The sequence below is a fragment of the Populus euphratica genome, unplaced genomic scaffold (genome assembly GCF_000495115.2).
Source record: "Populus euphratica unplaced genomic scaffold, PopEup_1.0 scaffold741.1, whole genome shotgun sequence".
NCBI classification, from domain to species: domain Eukaryota; kingdom Viridiplantae; phylum Streptophyta; class Magnoliopsida; order Malpighiales; family Salicaceae; genus Populus; species Populus euphratica.
Window position 1 is genome coordinate 64,501 of NW_011500611.1, and position 21,394 is coordinate 85,894.

General features: G+C 32.0%; 3 protein-coding genes across 4 annotated transcripts; 1 reads left to right on the forward strand and 2 right to left on the reverse strand.

Moving 5' to 3' along the window:
- The first annotated feature begins 853 nt into the window (after window positions 1-853).
- On the forward strand, window positions 854-3,483 carry LOC105115675 (endoglucanase 8-like). Its single transcript, XM_011012632.1, has 7 exons — window positions 854-1,060; window positions 1,677-2,084; window positions 2,228-2,320; window positions 2,459-2,614; window positions 2,680-2,800; window positions 2,894-3,057; window positions 3,160-3,483. The coding sequence occupies exons 1-7, from the start codon at window positions 854-856 to the stop codon at window positions 3,481-3,483; spliced, it is 1,473 nt and encodes a 490-aa protein (XP_011010934.1).
- A 1,222-nt stretch (window positions 3,484-4,705) lies between these two features.
- Window positions 4,706-5,732, reverse strand: LOC105115677 (21 kDa protein-like). The gene has a single exon (XM_011012636.1). The coding sequence runs from the start codon at window positions 5,354-5,356 to the stop codon at window positions 4,745-4,747; it is 612 nt and encodes a 203-aa protein (XP_011010938.1). The 5' UTR covers window positions 5,357-5,732; the 3' UTR covers window positions 4,706-4,744.
- A 5,547-nt stretch (window positions 5,733-11,279) lies between these two features.
- LOC105115676 (21 kDa protein-like) lies at window positions 11,280-20,775 on the reverse strand. Of its 2 annotated transcripts, XM_011012635.1 has the most exons (2): window positions 20,074-20,623; window positions 11,280-11,504 (listed from the first exon to the last, which is right to left on the reverse strand). In XM_011012635.1, the coding sequence occupies exons 1-2, from the start codon at window positions 20,605-20,607 to the stop codon at window positions 11,466-11,468; spliced, it is 573 nt and encodes a 190-aa protein (XP_011010937.1). In that variant the 5' UTR covers window positions 20,608-20,623; the 3' UTR covers window positions 11,280-11,465. The 2 variants fall into 2 exon arrangements, with proteins under 2 accessions (XP_011010937.1, XP_011010936.1); XM_011012634.1 differs by lacking the exon at window positions 11,280-11,504 and having other exon boundaries at window positions 19,695-20,775.
- Between the last annotated feature and the right edge of the window lie 619 nt (window positions 20,776-21,394).

Here is a 21,394-nt window from a genome sequence, read left to right on the forward strand (position 1 = left end):
AAATTTATGACCCACTAAAAATAATAAGAATATTTTAACTTAGAATTTTTTTTCTCCCATTTATTTCTATTTAATTATTTCTTAAAAAACAATTAATACGAGCTTACTAATTATTTTTAATATAATATAAAATTACTTCCCATTTAAATCTGTACATGAAATTGTTACCCGTACGCTGCACTAGATAATCCTCCTATGACAGATAGACAAGCAATGTGATTAGAATCTTCTCTGGAACGTATCCGTCATGTCAAAATATCCATAAAGAGATTTCGAATGGTCCATATATTAGTAGATATATATGACATTTTTTTTTTATGTATATATGGTAAATCAACAAATGCAGAAACAATAAAGGGAACTGGAACTGGAAACAAATCATCCTGCAACTTCCTTTTTAGAAACATCAATAAAATAAAGTAAAAAGTATCAAGCAAAGACGGTAATAAAATGACAACAAAACCATATGATGCACTGAACTTAACTAAACCTTAGTAATTAATTAGGCTTTAAAAATATAATTAACAACAAAACCATAGTGGGAATAGAGTTAATGCTTTCCTAACAAGCTTATACCGAGATTACATCACAATGGTAACAGAACACACGGTTTCCTCATCAGCATTCAGCCCTTAATTTATATATATTAGTGCATCGAGAGTTGACAATTATGCCTGTTAAATTGATTGGTAGTAGAGGAGAATTGGAATTGAGATAAAGAATGGGTGGCAAGAGCATGATGGACATGTCTGTACTAATGTTGTTGTTAGGGGTAACGGTGGTGACAGCAGCCATGTCACATGATTATGGAGATGCGTTAGGTAGTAGAGGAGAATTGGCATTGAGAGAAAGAATGGGTGGCAAGAGCATGATGGATATGTCTGTACTAATGTTGTTGTTAGGGGTCACGGTGGTGACAGAAGCCATGTCACATGATTATGGAGATGCGTTGACAAAAAGCATCTTGTTTTTCGAAGGGCAGAGATCAGGGAAGTTGCCTTCTAATCAAAGGATGAATTGGAGGAAGGATTCTGCCCTTAGGGATGGATCTGATATTGGTGTAAGTGGCTATGTCTTTCCATGCATATTCAAGCATGCAGTTCACAAATTTGCTCAATGGTTTTGTATGCTTGACTAACAAATAAACATCTGATTTGCTTTTGTACTTTGCTAAATAGTGGTGTCAATTTTATTTTATTTTTGTAAATTTGTTCATTGTCATTTCATGTTTTTTATTTTTAAAATTTATTTTGATTCAATATATCAAAACGGTAAAAAAACACACAAAAATAATTCTAAACAAGTCTTTTTTATTTGAAAAGCCAGAAATGCTAAACACGTTAGACCTAGCTCCATTTTCAATTATGTTAGTATTTTTTTTTAATGATGTGTCTTTTTATGATTAATGCGTTCCGATCAATCTTTTTTATAACTTTCTTTATATCATATCATTTAGTACATAAATTTTAATAAAAATTGAAGTACAATGTTTTCATTTTCGCAAGAAATACTGCTTGTTTTATTTAATAAATTATGGACGCACAAATACAATGCATAATAAAGTCCAACCAACTACCCAAAATTTAACACATTTATGCCGGCCCGATTGAAATCTATATATATAGTTATGTGCGTACTGTTGACAAGAAACTATGATGTTCTTAACATTCTTGTAGATGGACATGGTTGGTGGGTACTATGATGCTGGTGACAACGTAAAATTCCATTTTCCAATGGCATTCACAACAACGTTGTTGGCGTGGAGTATAGTAGAGTTTGGTGAATCGATGGGCTCAGATTTGGAACATGCGTTAGATGCTCTACGATGGGGAACAGACTATTTCCTGAAGGCCACAAGAAGACCTGGCATGGTTGTTGCCCAAGTCGGTGATCCCATCAGCGACCACACATGTTGGGAGAGACCTGAAGACATGGACACTCTCAGAACTACTTACGTTGTTAATCAAACCCATCCTGGATCAGAAGTTTCAGCCGAGATTGCAGCTGCTCTAGCTGCCTCTTCTATCGCGTTCAAGGACAAAGACAAACGGTATTCTAGTGTACTTCTCCAGAGGGCATCCCAGGTAATTGATAGTAGCTAATTCTATAATGTTAATAACAATTGTGGGTGTCAAAATTGTTAAATTATAAGGCAATGCACTTTTGATATCTAATTAATTTCTTCTCTCTTCTAATTATGCTATACAATGTCTTGATAATCTTTCAGGTCTTCGACTTTGCAAACAATTATCAAGGATCTTACAATGAAAGTATCGGACAAGGGGCATGCCCATTTTATTGCGATATCAATGGCTACCATGTATGTATTTGATCACAATATTAACGAAAGATATGGAGTTGCTAAGATTTTATAAACTATAGTACAATATTGGTAATGATCCATCTATCCAATATCTAAAACTATCATATATACATGATGAATACATTTGTCTTACAGGATGAACTGATCTGGGGAGCAGCATGGTTATCCAAGGCAACTCAGGACCCCAAGTACTGGGATTATGTTGTAAAGAACATGGCAACTCTAGGAGGCAGTATTTTTGAGTTCGGATGGGATTCAAAACAAAGTGGGATTAACATATTTGTTTCTCCAGTAATCACTCAACTCCATTTTTCTCTTCTAATTATCATTCGTGAATATTTTTAGCTTAATCTAAGATTTATTTCGATCCACAGAAGGTGATGAACTCCTCTGGTAGTTCCTTCGTTACCAATGCTGACAGTTTCGTGTGTTCCTTGTTGCCTGAGTCACCTACCAAATCAGTCACATACTCCCCAGGTAGCATTTTCTGACATCGATCTTTCTGGATAGCTTGATTTACCCCATATCTTGCCAACTTTTCGGTAATGATGAATTTCTTATGTCGATCAGGCGGGCTTATGTTCAAACCAGGAGGATGTAACTTGCAACATGCAACGGCTTTATCATTTCTTCTTATTGTTTACTCTCGCTATTTACAAGTTGCCAACCGATCAGTTCATTGCGGTTCTGTGGTTACCACCCCGTCGAGACTCGTCGAGGTCGCCAAAACCCAGGTTTTAAATATCTTATCGAGTCCACTTCTAGCCCATTGAGAAAATCATGGTCATTAAAATTAAGAAAGAAAAAAAGAAGTAATGGCGCATTGCTTGATGCAGGTGGATTACATACTAGGAAGCAATCCATTAGGGATGTCGTACATGGTTGGATATGGCCCAAAATTCCCACAGAGAATTCATCACAGAGGATCGAGCCTGCCTTCCATGTCTGCTTTCCATGCGCATATTGGATGTCATGATGGCAACAGCTATTTGGTGACCAAAATGCCTAACCGGAACGTCCTTGTAGGGGCCATTGTTGGAGGACCAGACAACAACGATCAATTTCTTGATAGTCGTCTCAATGCTAGTCAATCAGAACCAACAACGTACATCAATGCACCTTTGGTTGGAGCCTTGGCTTTCTTCAAAGGTGGAAAATAGAACTTTTCATTTTTTTCATTTTGTTATTAGTAAGGTTTTGGGATACAAGGGATAAAAATAACTGTATCTCATGTTTATTTCTTTCTTCATGATTTTTTTTTTATTATAAGATAGTAACTAAATGCTACTTAATAATATAATAATTAAATAATTTTATTGGAAAAATATCATATAACATGTCTTCATATGCCAATTATTTTTTAATTATATTTTATATTTATTCAAATACTAAATTATTCATCAGCTTATATAATAGTAACTAATTAAGTATTGTTTATAAACACAGGGACTAAGTTATAATTGCCTCTATTCCACCTGTGGTGGGTTTTTCAGCTAAAAAGTAAAAGTTTATGAGGTCAAAATCAGAAATCTCAAATTTATAGGATTATTTATAAAAAAACACAACAACAAATTAAATCTCCTCCATTTCTTAGCCCAAATATTATTAATTTTGAACAATCAAACTCTCCCGTATCCCCAGCCAGTGAACCAAAGAAAGAAGAAAAGATGCAGCAGAGTAGCAAGGACAGGGGCGGAATAAAAAATTAAGAATTAGGGGTGTGATTTTTCAGAGTTTAGAGGGGCTAACTAAGGGGTGCAAGTTATTAAAAGATTAAACCAAGGATCTTAACAAAATTTTAAACTTACAGGTGCCGTGGTACCTACAACTCATATGTTGTAGGTCCGCCCTAAACAGAGAGGGCTTTTTTTAGTGTTCATGTAGACTTATTATTATTTCTTTGTTCCTTCTTATCATTTTCCTGCTTTGGCCTAAGCTTTTGCTTGGGTTTTTTTGTACTCTCCTCCTTGTATGCTTTTGTTAGAAGTATCCTTCGAACTGTTGAAAAAAACCAAAATAAGAAGAAGAAAACCGGAAAAGGAGGCAAGATATATGGGTTTTTACTAGCTTTGATGACTTTTGATGTTACCAGCTATCATCTTAGAAGACCGAATTTTTCCTTCTTTTGTATGCATGTGAACCTGTAGCAGCCCTCGATCAAATGGATTGGTGGTCCCTTGTGCATCAATTTCTCACATTATATGTTTTGATTTTTAACAAACTCAATTTAGTGTTATCTGTCGTTTTGGATTTGGTATAGAGTCATCAGAAGACGTTTTGGATTTGGTATAGAGTCATCAGAATCACTTGACTAAGGTGGATTGTATTTTTATCAGATATAACCAGATACATATTAAAACCAACACAGTTCTGGATCTGAGGTGAGCGAAGGATTTCTCGTTTCATCAACTAATTTCACACTCAACCCAACATTTCTGGGTCTGAGGCATAATTGTTGATCAAAGCCAAAGCATTGCTAGTCAACCGCGCTATATTCACAATCCTTCCCCTCACAGAAGTCTTCAAATTCCCATTCATGGCATTTCCTGCGAACCCATCACTGCACGTGTTCTCGTCAGTCAAAGCAGCACTAACCCAAGTTTGTACGTCATCGATCATCGACTGAAAGTTGGACTGTCTAGCATGACTCATCTCATCCATGGATTTTCCAAGCTCGTTCACCGCGTCACTCAACTCCTCTACACAATCTTTCATGGCGGACACCTCCCTAGGCTTCATGCCATGGGTTTGAGAGAGCGTCGATATCGTGGTTGAAGTTGATTTAGCTGATGACAGTGTCACGTTAAGGGCTGCATTGGCTAGGAGCTTAGGGCTTGTTTGGATCGTGCTTGAATGGATAGAGAGGGAAGTATAGCAAAGTCTTGGATAAGTTGCTGTACTACAAGATGTTCTTATGAATTCTGTGCTGGATTTTGTGGTGACTCTAGCAGCTGAGCTAGAGTTTAAGTATGAACTAATGGCAACAAGAAGTAGAAGGAATTCAGCTAAAGAATTGGAGGATAAAGCTGCCATAGCTAACTTCTCTTTATCTGTTTCTCAATAAGGAGTTAATTGCATATTGATGATGAAAACAGGGAAGGAAGCTTCCCAATTTATACGACTACAAAGGTAGTTTATGGGGGTGAGAATTGAATTTAAAATTAAACTATCATTTGATTAATAGGATATTTTATATGGTTTTTATTTGATTCATAGTAATATATTTTGGTTGCATATGAACAACTTGAAGTAGTTAACATAATACCTTCTTTTTTTTTTATGAAGGACAAAAGCTTTATGATTCTGCTTCTTTAAGACACCAATCTCAGGATTTTTCTACAGTGATTGACATTATTGAACAACATTATTTATTTAGTGCATCCATTTCTCGCATAGGTATAGAATTTACCTCTAATGGATGTAGCCGCGAATGCTGCAGCTTTCTTTTCTATGCTGAATAGCATGGGGTTAAGGCTGTTGGTTTTATGATTTTTTATATATAATCTCGATGATAATTATGTTATTTTTTTTCCATGAAACAAAACCTAAAACTCGTAACTATAGTTTTGAAATCTAGTCTGATCTAATGAGTTGATTTATTGATTTAGGATTTGGTTAATCCGAAGCTGAAACTGGACTAAATTGAAGAAAAAAAAAACCTAATGCAACCTGTAATTTGTTTGACCCAGCAAGATCTAGTTAAAATCTAATTATATACTCGTTGACTTTATTTTTTTTATTAAAATAATATTATTTAGATTTTAAAAAAATTAACTTAACTAATTTGATAACTCAATCAAAACCTGGAACTTAAACCTTAAATCAGGCCAGCCACTGAAACAGTTCCTAAAACTATGCCTGTAACTGTAGGCAAGGTATTCGTTATAAACAGTGATTGCAAGCAAAATCAACTGTCAAATTATACAATATCTATCACCAATTATTAGAAGGAAAAATTGCAAGTGAAACGTCCACTCTCAACTTAGAAGACATAACGCAGAGAACCCTGCATGATTTCATGAGGCTGATGCAGCACAACTTGGTGAGAATGAATTAATTAGATCACATAGCATAATTTAAGCAATAAACTAACTTAAGGTTGGCAAGAGGTTGCTACTGCATACATTCATCCAATTTATTTCTTCTTGTTAAGATCTCTCTTTCAGTTGCTGTTGTTATTTCTAAAGATTATTGCATGCTTGGTCTAAAGTTTCCAAAAAATATCCAAATGTAATTGATGTATAATAAATATTTGTGGTTGATCGAGGTGGTCATTGTTATAGGTCTAGATATTTAGAGTCTGCTAACATGCTTAATTAAAACGACGGCAACTATGTGGAGGATATATTTTACATGTTCATAATGAGACCACAAAACAAATAATTATGACATAATGATAATAATTTAACCCACTAGATCAACTAAGTCGGTTACTACTATGTTTATTTTGAAACCCTGTTTGGACCAAATTCTAAGTTATCGAATTGATCTGTTAAGCCAATTCAGTCCAGGTTTATATATGACGCTGACAATTGGTGCCCACCGGACTCAAGCATCGACAATCACCAGTTAAGTGCGAATTCTACCACTCCAAATTTGTGTGTGGAATAAGATATGAACACAAGCAAGTTAACTAAAACATTCTACTTCTTTTATTCTTGCACTGTTAAGAGAACATTTTTCAATCTTTTTTTGGATAACTATCAAAATATTTATCAAATCGAAATGATATAAAACTGAATCTCAGTGGATTCCTGGCAATATAATCACTTTACCACTTACAATATACCCTATCATATATTTAAATCGTCGGCAAATGATTTTACTCCCCACGAGAATTGAATTTCAATACAGCTCGCGCTGCTCTTTCACTCTAAGAGCTTGGCCAACGACAAGTTTCTCTGGGGCCTCTTGGCCGGCCCCTACTGCAGGTCAAACGTTTTTCAGTCTTAAGATGACAAAAAGGAAAAGAACTTGAATGGTAAATGCGGTGTTCTTGAAAAATATAAAATCAATAAGAGAGCCGGAGTTTTAAATAAGTTAAATAAAAAAATATGTTGTGAAAAATCTAACAGCACGAAGAAAAAGAGTTTTTTGGCCGTCAAAAGGCGCAACTAGAAGACACTGAGCTCCTCCCACACACAACACACGCACTAACCATTTTTTAATTATATTTTATATTTATTAAAATATAAAATTGCCATTCAATCAATCTAATAATAACCAAAACACAAATAGAAAAATACAAGATAGCTCTTGGATACTTATTTTAAAAACATTTACTTTCAATGATAATTTAATTATTTAATTATGCTTTAAAAATATAAAAAAGATTGAAATATCCACAATTAAACTAATAATAACCAATTATCCATGTGAAAATATCATACTAATCCTAATAGCTTTTTCAATGATATTTGATGGGAATAACAAAATTATCATTAGACCATTACAGTTAACAATAAACTTGAGTCTGCATGAACATTGTTTTCCAAGGCATATTAGTTTCTTTTAATATCATGGTTTTAAAAATAATAATTTGGTGACAAAAGAGGAAAAAGATTACCTTTAAATAACAAAGAGGCTTCCAAGTGCATGTTACATGTAAGGGACCGACGTCATGTATTTATCTTACATTGCTAAGGCCCAAGCCCCAGAAAAACATACCCCGATTTTGATCATCTCTTCCTACGTTGTACACAGCTGTTACTATAACTAGATCCAGTAAATAGCACACAAAACATTTCATTTTGATTTATTTAGGATTGTTTGGAAATATAGTTGGTGTTGTTTTTTTTAATTATTTTTTATTTTAAAATATATTAAAATAAAATATTTTATTTTAAAAAAATTAATTTTAAAATCAACACATCAAAACAATTCAAAATATAAAAAAAATATTAACTTTTAATAAAAAAAGAATTTTGAACTTTTTAAATATGTCCCATGTTTTCAAATACTCTCTTATTAAACAATGTTGTCCTAGATGATTTAAAAAAAAAACAGATATCGCAACAATTTGTTCACTTTACCAATGTCTATGCAAGTTGATATCTTTAATTTTTAAACACACAAGCACAAGCTTTTAAGTCGTCATAATTCTGCCAATGCATGTATCAAATTAAGTATTATATATAGGTCCCTAATCACAAGAAGGGACTTTTATAGGTGATCCTCGTAAGGTTTTCAATGAACCTCATCAATACTCAAGCAAAAAACGCACTGTATTCCAATCAAGATCAAAATGCCTTGCATTCCAATTAATTCATGCTTGTAGAGTCGTAATTAAGATTCCAAGATAGATATATGGGTGTTGCTAATTGGTCCCCTGGGCTATCAATTAATTTGATCCCATATATCTCCCCTGGCCTCCCCTATATATTTATAAAATATATTTACGATCTTGATATTCTAATGATTATTTTTTATTTAGTTTGGTGTGGTTTTTATTCAAAAATAATTAAATTGAAATTTTTTTAAAATTCAAACTGAATTAAAACTAGTTAACCAAATCTAATTTAAAAAACTAAAATCAATTCAAATCAATAGGATTTGGTTTGGTTTTTTAGAACAAAAACCGATTCAAATCAATTTAGCTTAATTTTTTAAGTTTTAGTTCAATTTTTTTGTTTTAGCTCTGTTTTTTGGTCTAGCTAAGTTTTGGCAAGATTTTTTTTGTTTAACTTAGTTTTTTCTGGTTTATCTATTTTTTTTTAGTTTTTTCAGTTTGGATTCAGTTTGATTTTTTAAATTTCAGAATTATAAAAATAAAACCAAATTGTTCAGTTTTTTCAAAATTCTAATTGATTTTTTTTACAATTTAATATTTTAATAAATATTTTTTTATTTTCTCAATTTAATCGTTTTTTTTTTCCTTTATGGCTGCATCCTAAAAAATCTTCGGCTAGAATCCATGGTGGCCACTCAGCACAAATTGGTACGAATGAATTTAGATCATATAGCATAGTTAAGCAATTAAAGGTTGGCTAGAGGTTGCCACTAAATACATTTATCAAATTTCTCTGTTCTTGCTAAGCTCTCTCTTTAATTCGGTTGCAGTTATTATTTCTTTTGTGCAAAAAAAAAATTATTTAATTTCATGGCAAAGCGCGGGCACTAATGCTAGATCTTTCCCCTAAACTCATAGGCAGGCTATCATAGAGGCGAAGAGATGCAGGCTACGTGCGTACGTGCTTTAGTGTTAGTGAGACCACAAAACAAAGATTTATGATAAAAGATACGTTATAATTTAAGAGCCCTATAACATCTTAGTTATAACTAAGATGAACTTTTCAAAGAACTTCTTTTCAATCATAAGAAATACAAAAAGGAAAAGAACTTGAATGGTGATCACTGTGTTCTTGAAAGATATAAAATCAGTAGGAGAGAAGGGGGTGGTCCTCCAATATTTTCTTTCACTTGCACATTTCTGGACAGTAGTTTTACAACGTTGGAAGTGTGTTCTAACCTTCTCCATCATTTATAGACAAGGAAGAAAGAACAACTCTTTGACTTCCAAGAGTAGATAGATTAACGGGGCATATGTATATTTCACGGGAAGTTAAACATTCCTGTTGATGGGACTAAAATGGCGTTGTTGTTTCCGGCATCAGACTGCTGACCCATATATTCTTGTGTTGTTGTTTCTTTAACACGTCGATAACAAGGGTTCTCATCTAGAAACACGAACAGCGACCGGCACATGGAGTTGAAGACAGAATCGCAGCTTGCTCGCTCCCAATTTTGTTAAGCTTTCTACCGGTTTGTTGCTGTAGATATTATGTTTTAATGTATTTTTTGTTTAAAAATATTAAAATAATATTTTTATTTTATTTTGAAAATTTTATTTTTAATATCATCGTATCAAAAAAATAAAAAAATATATCAAAAACTAATTTTAAACAAAAAAAACCTTATATTTTAAACAAACATTATTTTGACCGCACTCCTAAACTTTTTCCAAATCAATAAAAAAACATTAAAATAATATTTAATTAATGTACAGTGGAGATACGTGGCTGCTCTTGAACTTCATTGATATAGGTCTAGATCTTTAGAGTATGCTAACATGCTTAATTAGGGGTATGCCAATTATTAAGATTAGATTTCACAACGAAACCCTCAGGCAATTGATTTAAATTTGTTTTCCTGGTTCTTTGTACACTAACTCTATGCATTTTAATTACCATGTAACTATCACAAGCTGTTTGTAAAGACCAAGATCTTAATGTTGTAGTTTAGACCAGGTCATATTCTACTGTTCTAATCTTCGTGGGCTCAGAATTCATGGTAAAGTAACGTTGATGCAATTCAAATTCATGTGGAGTAAAAGAGCTAAGACCAACTTTCACATAAATCATCGCCTATGTACAAATTTACACAAAGTACCTGCACTATAAATAATACTATAGCCCTATTAGAAGATCAAGCAAAGATTTATTGGTTAAGGGATGAGGGTGTCTATCTTTCTCTTTTTTTCTTTTTATTCGTCAAAAGTCAAACGTCTGTATGTATGCTTATATTTGGATCCACTATATCTTTATGGTTAAAAGAATCTGTCCGAATTATGACCTGTTTAAGGTTCAAATCACATATTAAATGAGTTTACTCAAATTAAACGGGGCAAGTAAAAAAAAATGTTATTTTCAAATCACATATTAAATGAGTTTACTCAAATTAAACGGGCACTTAAAAAATAATGTTATTTCAAGATTTATTTTTAAATTACAATAATATTATTTTAGAACTTTAAAAAGAAATAAATAAATAAAAAGTTTCATGCTAAGATTTTGACATAGTCAATTAAATCGATTATTATAAAAACAAATCATGAGATATCCAATTAAATTGAGTTTGAACTAATTAACTCCTTATCCATTCCAACATGAAATTTAATTCAAATCAAATCTTGGATAAGTGAATTATTGAATTAATTTACCGGGTCGATCTCTAAATGTAAAACTGACAAAAAAAATTCACTGATAAAAATTACTTACACTCCTTTAACAGTAGCATCGAAATCGCCACTTAATCTTTAACTATATTTGGCCACACAAATTAAATTAAAGTATACTAAAAATACAATGCAGTAGAACATCACACTACATAAATTGCATCGAATTGGGAATACTAAGGAGTATAATTAGGCCCACTTCAAGCAGCTAACTAACAAATTAAGTAAGGCATAGTTCTCTCTTCAAATTACCATTCATAGCATTCCCTGCGAAGCCATCACTGCGTGTGCTCTCATCAGCCATAGTAGCACTGACCCAAGTTTGGACATCACTTATCATCAGCCCAAAGTTGGACTGTTTTGCATGACCCATTTCATCAATGGATTCTCTAAGCTCATAAACCGCATCACTCAAACTCCTCTGCGCAATCTTTCATGGCCGATACCTCCTTCGGCTTCAAGCCATGGCTTTGAGAGAGCGTGGATATCATGGTTGAAGTTGATTTAGCTGATGATAGTGTTACATTAAGGGCTGCATTTGCTATGAGCTTAGGGCTTGTTTGGATTGTGCGCGAATGGATTGAGAGGGAAGTATAGCACAGTCTTGGATAAGTTGTTGTACTACAAGATGTTCTTATGAATTCTATGCTGCTTTGTGGGGTGACTGTAGCAGCAGAGCTAGAATTTATGAAAAAACTGATGGCAATAAGAATAAGAGTCTTGGAAGTTATGAATAATTTGGACTGCTTCTGCCCACCATTCTTTCTCTTCTCTGTAAAAATCTATTATCTTCTTTAAAGACTATACCATCTACTTTTGTGGAAGTCAATATGGGAATATTGCATTGATGAGTGGTTGGAATTCTAAAATGGATAAATTTCAATCTCATGCTTATAATTTTTTTCGACCAATCTTATAATTTTTTTCGACCATCTGGTTTGCCAGTCTCATAAAAAAAAAGTTGTATGAGAAAAGAGGTCTCAGCCAAAACACTATTTTATTTTATAGCCAGTAGTTTAAAGGAAGCTTCAAACTTAGGTTGCTTTTCTTTTCTAGTGATCCTCTTTGTGTGTTCTGCTAACATGAGAAGGAGTCACATCACTATTTGTTTTTTGCATGTGAATGAATATTTTGCTTACGGGAAAAGATTAAGTCCTAGTTATGAATAGGCAGAAACATAACGACTTTGTATAATGTTTTATGTGGTTTGGGGTTTATGAAAAGCAATCTTAAAACTCGGATGCGAAGAGTTTCCTTGGACATCGATGTCTACCTTGTATAAAAAGAAAGGAACAAGTGGATATTTGAAGAAAAGTACTTCAGGATTGATAAAGTCTTCAGGAGATTTCAAATTTTATTCTACACAATATTCCACTTTCATACCGTGGACCACTCCTAACTAGATGTTAACTGAGTTTATTTTGCTTTTGATGTTGAGGTTGCAGGCCTCCTATTAATGGCTCTTGTGTGTTTCAGTAATCGTTGATGGTTTTTTTATGTTTCAGGTGTAAATTGCATTAGCTATTGGATTTTCTTTTAGTTGGTATTCTTTATGGTTGGTTATCTTTAGCACCTACTCGATCTTGAGTTCCTTAACTAATTGATGTGATACTTTTTGTTCCTTCTCTAAGTAGCTATATCCTTGTATTTTTTTATGAATGAGAGCATATGTTTCCTTTCACTTTTGATTTTATATTTGTGTATATATAACTTAGCAACTTCCTGAATTGTTTTATTTTGATATATTATGTTTTTATATTTGATTAAAAAAGAGATAGACTTGAAAGTTAAATCCGCTATATCTCTCTCTATATTTTTCTTAAAAAGAGAAGTGGTTATAGATGATAAAAATATGGATGAAAGGTTCCAATTTATAATGTCAAAAAAGTTGTTTAGCATGTTCTACATAAGAGACCAATCACATCTATTTGCCCCAATTAAGCATAATGAGACTCTATACCATAGTTATTTGATTTACTCTAGAATATGACCTGATTTAAGGTGAAAGACATGGATTGACTAGGTTAATCTACAAGTTTCACGAGTTAATTTATATATTTTTTAAAATATTTTTTTAACTGAATGATATATTTAAGGGGAAAAAAACAAAACCTTAAGAAAATTGAATACAAAAAATAAAATAAAAACAAATTCTTAGAATTTATCAATCCAAGTTTCACTTAATTAAACCAAGTTAATTGAGTTACGGATTGATGTGCGTAACCACCTAGGTATAACCAAATAAAGTTCATAAATAAATTAAAAATAAACATGGTCGGCTTCGAATCCATACTTGACATGTAAGCACATACTCAACAGTTTATTATTTATTACTAATTATCTTTGAATGAAGTAAATGATCAAATATGGTTTTTCCAATAAATGAAAAATTAGAGATTCTGCGGTGATTATTTAACTTAATTAACTTCCACATCCACTTCCACTTCTTTGTAAGAGGTAAGAGTTATCCAAATTGAGACAATCCTTAGCAAACTGTACGGACAATACCTTTAATTTTAGTAATTTTCATTGAATTTTACTTGTATTAGAAACGGGAAGAACTAAATTGTTGCGCTTAAGATATTCTATATAAGCTCTTATGAACCTCTCGATAAAGAGAAAACAAAGTAAGTTATTTCTCAAAAATATCTCAACTAGAACTCCTAGTACAATAATTCATATGCCCCACGATTTTATTTCATTTTATTTAGGGGCATATTGATTAGTTCTGTCCAAGTGTCCTCTCAAGTAGGAAAATGAAAGAAAGAGAGGCAGCCCTAAAACAATTTGTCATAGTTTTTAAACCATGGCTGACCCGGTCCAAGACCGGGGTTCTGGGTTTTGACCGGGTCACCGGGTTTTGACCGGGTCGAACGGGTCGGCCGGATCAATTTCTATTTTAAAAAAAATTCAAAACGACGTCATTTTAATAAAAAAATAAATAAAAGTCAACGGGTTACTACCGGGTTTTTGACCGGGTTTTGCCGGGTCATCCGGGTTTCCGGGTCAACCCGCCGGGTCGGCCGGGTCACGCCGGGTGATAGCTTACCTTATTTTTTCATCAACCCGGCCCCGTTCCAGTTCCGGGTCGGCCGGGTCCCGGGTCAACCCGCCAGGCCGGACCGGGTTTTAAAACTATGCAATTTGTAATAGAACATGCGTGATGATGATAAGATACGCCTAAAGGGATGAGTGCTAGCCCGGTAGTTCTCACGGTGGTCCTCTCCCTCGGCCAACTGTACAGCCATGTCGAATCGTGACCATTGCCGCCATTTGGCGCCACAGCACAACTTGGGACTCTCCCTTGGCAGCCAGCTGAGTCATCGATCTTGTAAAGTGGCTATATTCAACATCAGAAATAAATTGATTAAGGCGAAGTTATGCCTGGAATTTGGCCCAAGATTGCAAGCTCAATGAATGAGATTACCCAAAATTAGATGCTGTCGGATAATCAAGAGATTAGCATATTTGAGAGAGAAGTTCATGGATAATGGGCTCTTAAAGTTACAAGAGAGTAGTTGTATCAATGGGTCTACAGAAAAGAAGAACAAGAAGATATAAAAGACGGGCCATGGCAAACAAACAAAAAAAAAAAATTGAACACAATGATCAATTTGCAAACTACAAATAGCTTTCGAATCACTTTTCTCTCTGATCTCGAAGTTGACTCGTACATTTTTTTTGTATTTTGTTATAGAACGATAAAGAATTTTGTATATACAAAAGTTTAAGGTGACCTGTAGAAGTTTGATTCAGTAGATCAGATAGATTTATGTGGTCATAGCTGGAGGCTAAATCTGGCTTTATTAGTGATTTGATGGATCATGGCCATCATCCTCTCCAAAAACTATATAACAATTACAATTTAAAAAAAAAACATAAAATCCATAGAGAATTCATTGTGCATCTAGACACAAATTATTGTTCATCACAATAAAATAATTACCATTTCATTCTTGAAAACAATTTATTCTAGTATTAGAGGTAGAATAATCTTTTCTAAAAAACCCATTAAACATTATGAAATTAATTGAGAATAATTCGTTCTTCTTACCTTTTATTATCCTTCAAAATTAAAAATCAAAATGTTATACCAGATAATTTGATCTTTTTATATTTTAAATTTACAATATAAAAACTATATTATCCTTTCATCTAAAAATTGTTGAACTTGTATAAATAGTTTTTTTTATGTCTTTTTCTATTGATTATTTGTAATAAAAAAGTTGATAATGGGATAATTTGAACTTTTTAATGATAACAATATTATTTTAAAAAAAGTTATTGAGTATACATCAATAAATAGGTGATACATGCACCTTTTAGTTAACGTGTTTAGTGTTACTTTCCCACTTAGTATCGCCTTTCAGGGCAACATTTGAAGTATCTCAACTTTTTCTTTCTATTAGTGTCACGTATGTATACAATGATGCAATGGTTAGGCTCCATTGAACTTATTTTTTCTATTCTCATTTTTCTATCCTTTTCTTTTGCTAAAATATAAATCTGTTATTTAATTTATTTATCATTTAATTTTTTTAATTTTTTAATTTTTTTACTATTTTTTCTTTAATTTCTCTCCTTATCATTTACTTTAATATTTTTCTTCAAATCAGGTCAATTAATACTAGGGCCTAATTTGCACAGTCAAGAGGCATTTATGTCTCTTTTTTAATTCTAGTCCCTTTACCTTTTTATTTTTCAATTTGATCCCTTCATATTGGTTTTATATGGGATTTGACTTTATAGTTTATTTTGGTTGCCTTAATATGGGGATCTTGCAATATTAAGGGAATTTTTTGGTACTCAGTTAATGCTTGATTTTGTAAAATAAAAATAATTAATTTATTTAGAAAAATTAAGTGTTAAGGAACTAAAATTGAAATTAAAAAAAAATATAATGACTAGGGTAAACAAGCAAGATGAATTAGATGGTGCATGCAACATATGTGTCAACAAGTGAAAAAATTCGGACGAATTCCAGTCATGCGTGCAACTTCTCTCAACAGCTAAACGGTGGCTTCCATAATAATGTTGGAAATGGCGCGGTGCACTCTTCTCGATGGTTTGATGCGTCTTGTCAGAGGTGTGGTAATTAGTTTCTTAAACATACAGTCTACCAAGATTAAAAGATGTCCTATTATTTTTTAATCAAATTTATCCTTATTATTTTTATTATTATATTATATTATTATTTTTTATTTTTTATTTTTTATTTTATCTCTCGAATGCTACAAATGCTAGTATCATTTAATTTTTATATGAAATTATATCTTTATTTTTTTAATTATTATTTTTTATTATTTTCTTAATTATTTTTTTCAATCTCATTTCTTGGTATTTAATTTTATTTTTTATATTAATTTTAATTCTTATTCTATTTATTACATTTTATCTTTTATCTTTTTTTATTAATTTTTTTAATTTTATTTTTTAATATTTGATTGATTAAAATTTTAATTTTATAATATGTTTAGGTTTTTCTTATTAGATTAACCCTAGTGTTATGATTAAAGTCATCAATTTTAAATATTAAGTTGGTTGGCTTTGATGATTTAAAAAGAAATTAAAATTAATTCTTTTAAAAATTTATTATTTAACATTAAATTAATTACTTCTGTTCAACTGACAACTCAATAGAAAAATGAAGGATAGCTCCAAAGAAAAGAGTAACTTAACGTACGTGATAAGACAAGCCAAAACAAAGTATTCTGTATTGAAAATTATCAAAATATTAATCTTATATAGCTTGTTTGGCATAGCCGTTAAAATATACAATGCAATCTGCGCGCATGATATGAACTCAGATTCAAAAAGACGAGTGCTAGCTCGTAGCCCAGTGCCTAGCTAGGTACCACGCTGGTCGAGATGTAGACGTATCGAAGGGCGACCCTTGCCTGCCTTTATGAGCACGCAGAACCTGAATGTGTCCACGTAGCACAAGTTGGGACCTCTCCCTGAGTCCCTTGGCAGTTAGCTGAGTCGTGATCAATTTTGTAAATTGGCTATGCATGCAAATGGCTAGTTGGACAAATGCAAATTGCAAACACTGGTGTCCATCCTTATCTCACTCTCCCATAGGTTTTTTTTTCTTTTTTCTTTTTTCTTTTGGTTAATCTTTATCTTTTTCGGTGTTCAATTTCAGTCCTTTAATCTACAACGAGTTATAATTTTCTTAAAAAAAAAAAAGCCTTCGATGACCAAAATAAAGTTTTTTTCTTAAAAAATTATATTTTGTTGTGGATTAAACGATCGAAATTAAATATTAAAAGAGATCAAGAGTAACCAAAAGATCACAACTTATATCATTAAATCAGTAGTATAATAAATAAAAAACTTTGAAGTTTAATTCTAAATAAATTAAATATCAAATTAAAAAACCAATCATGTAAAAAGTTGTAATTAAAAGAATGATAATAAAAAATAAATTTGAGGGTAAAAAAAAAATTACTTTGAAGTTTTAAATTGAAAAGAAAATAACTTTAACAAAATAAAAATAAAATCAAAACAATGGGGACTAAATTGAAAAAAATAAAATAACATAAACTTTGATTAAAGGATAAAATTAAAAATCAATAAAATTTTAATAAAAGAGCCAAAGATAACAATAAAAAATCAAAAAAATAAGGAGTGAATTAAAAAAAAATTATAATTTAAAGGTTAAATTAAAAATATAAAAAACTTTGCTAAAAGGTCGAGGATGAAAAAAAAAAAAAAGAGAACAAACTTTGTTTTTTATGAAAGAGAAAATAAATAAAAAAAAACTCAAATGATCATCAACGATAAAACTACTTATTATCCATTTTCATACACCGTGTCAAGAGGATGAAGATGCAGTGGTACTTTTAAAAGCATATCAAAAAGCTAAGTTTGACAATCGAGTGACATTGCAAACCCCACTTAAAAATTGTAAATGTTAGCATGTAAAGAATATGTATCAATAGTTTTTTTAATTAAAAAATCAATATAACATTATAAAAATACCTTTAACTATCTTGGAAATAACATATAAATCAATGTGAAGGGGAATAAAACATTCCTACATGAATAACTTATTTTTTTGTTTTTTTAAGGATAAAAATATATTTTAACTGTAACTTAAAAAGGGATAAAACCGAAAGAGCTGTGGTTAACTGCTTCAAGTAGTTTTTTTAATTTTAGAGATAAATAAATATTTTTATTGTTGTAAATTTTGTAAAAAGATTAAAAAAACTTTTGGTAAGTAATTCTAAATTTTATTGACTTTAAAAGTAGTTAAAAGAGTATTTTCAATGTAAAAAATTTGAAAAAAAATGGCTAATATGCTCCTAATGAATCTTTTAATAGCTAATCAGTCTATAAAAAAAAAAAATCAAAATACTCTTACAGCGAAAGCTTTTAATTTTTCAACCCAAGAGCAAAATGTTAATTTCATTACAGCAATTCACCGTAAATTGTAAATGATCACATGGAAAAAGTATATTTGAACTAAGTGGCTGCTTCGAAGTTAACATTCCCACGGAGTCTGCTAACATGCTTGGTTTCTGACAGTTATTAGGATTAGATTTTACATTTTCTCACCTCAAATATTCAAAGCCCTGCTGTAGTGTGACTATATATATAAATATGTCTGTGTGATGACAAACATATTTGTTTAAAGATATAGATATATAAAATATTTTTCGTAAAATAATTTTAAAGTGAATTTTTATAATTTCAAAATAAAAAATATATGAAAAATATGTTTTTTTAATCTTTATTGCCTTTTATTTTTTTGACATGGAAGACGAGAAATCAAATTAAGAATTAAGCTATAAATAACTGTTCTTTAGTAAAACCACTATCAATGATTTTCATCTAGGAACACTTAAGTATGTGATTAACTATTATTTAACAACATAAGGTCATGCATACTCTCTTTTATGTCCCCCTTGTTGATGATGGTCCAGCAGGTATAATTTTGACCAAGAACAAAGACATTCTGCAATAGTTAAAGTTTTTTTTCATAATTGAAAATCCAGTACCATAAAAAAGAAAAAGGATAAAAGGAACCTAAAAATTATAAAATAAAAGAGTGCATGTCACTGTAAGGAAGATATTGCAATATACAGTGACTGCAAACGACTGTCAAATTATGCTGTCACGATCAAGACAACCTTAGTAATTGAAGCAAGACTGTACTGTCACGTGAAATGAAGCCATGATCATCTCTCATCCTGGAATAAAGAATTCAGAAGACAGAGCCTATTTCGAGGCTGCCACTTCCTTCATCAATCCTAATCTAATTAATTTTAATCCAAATGGTTACATGTTTCTTTATTTTTAATTCCTTTGCTGTATAATCTGTATATCTTACTTTACGGGTTTTTCATTCCCCAGATAGTCAGCTTAATAAAATTTCTCGTCTTTCATAGAAAAAAGTAATTAATGTTAAAGTAATTCATGTAGACAGCAAAACCGAAAAACAACTTTCTTATACACGATGATTTACTTAATAGAATACAAATTTGAACCACAAATTTACACAAAGCAACTTCACTAGTATAATACAAATTGCCTGTACCCTCCTTGAACACCCTCCTGAAGCCCTCTTGCCTCTTAACTATATGAGCCCAGACACAAAACAAAAACAAAATATACTATGATCCAACACTATATATGTTAAGCCATGTTTTTACTGGCTATAACAGTTGATTTACAAAACTCCTGTATTTCATAAAAAAAGAAGCAGCAAATGTTATGATCCAACAAACTAGCAAACTAGCTAGCACATCGCACCGCACAAGTTGCAAACTTAAAGCAGCTAACCATGACGTTGGGAATAATTGTCGATCAAAGCCAAGGCATTGCTAGTCAACTGGGCTAGATGCACAATCCTTCCCCTCACAGCAGTCTTCAAATTGCCATTCATTGCATTACGTTCGAACCCATCACTGCAAGTACTCTCGTCAGTCAAAGCAGCACTAACCCAAGTTTGCACATCATTAATCATCAGCCTAAAGTTGGACTTTTTAGCATGACTCATTTCATCAATGGAATTTTTGAGCTCGTACACTGCATCACTCAATTCCTCTACGCAATCTTCCATGGCGGATACCTCCCTAGGCTTCAAGCCATGCCTTTGAGAGAGAGTTGACATCTTGGCTGATGTTGATTTAGCCGATGATAGTGTTACATTAAGGGCTGCATTGGCTAGGAGCTTAGGGCTTGTTTGGATTGTGCTTGAATGGATTGAGAGGGAAGCGTAGCAAAGCTTTGGGTAAATTGTTGTGCTACAAGATGTTCTTATGAATTCTATGCTGCTTTGAGGGGTGGCTCTAGCAGCCAAGCTAGAATCAAAGTAGAAACTCATTGCAAGAAGAATGAGAGTAAAGGACTTGGAAGCTGAACCTGCCATATCTCTCTTGATGTTTTTCCCAAAAAGAAAAGTAAAGTGTGTTGGATATTGACGATGAAAACAGAGAGGGGAGGTTCCCAATATATAGAGGATAAATTAAATAAAAAAGGTTTACGGGGGTGATTACAGAATTTGCAATGAAATTAGTATTTAATTAGTGGGGGATATGTTATGGTTTCGAAAATTGCTGAAAAGAAAGATATTTCTTTTTTAAGCTAATAAAAAAAGAGGTTGGGTCCATAAGTGCACGTTTTATATATAAAGAGGACCGACCCCATTACGCAAGTGGGACTCCAGACCATTCTCTAATAATTTCACTTCAACTATGTTCTCCCTCTCTCTCTCTCTCTCTATATATATATATATATATATATATATATTATCCTCGCATGATATGGCCATAGATTTTTTTTTTAATATTTTTTATTTGATGCTAGGGATATTTCTTAAGTAGATTACACGTCAATCAAAATTAAGTTTTTTCTTAAACGATTTTATAGATACACCTTTCTTATCGGTTTAGTACAATGTATTTGTTGAAACTGATGGTTAATAACCAAAATATGACTAAATGATTAAGCTTTCTCTTATTAAAAGATGGTTATGGTTTTACTATAAAAAAAAAAAACTAAAAAGGCTTTTTTTTACTGTGTCCCTACCCACGACTAAAAAGGCTTAGTCTTTTTATTATGATCCTACTCACAATGTACTTTGGATTTTTTTTTCATTTGTTTTTTCGGTA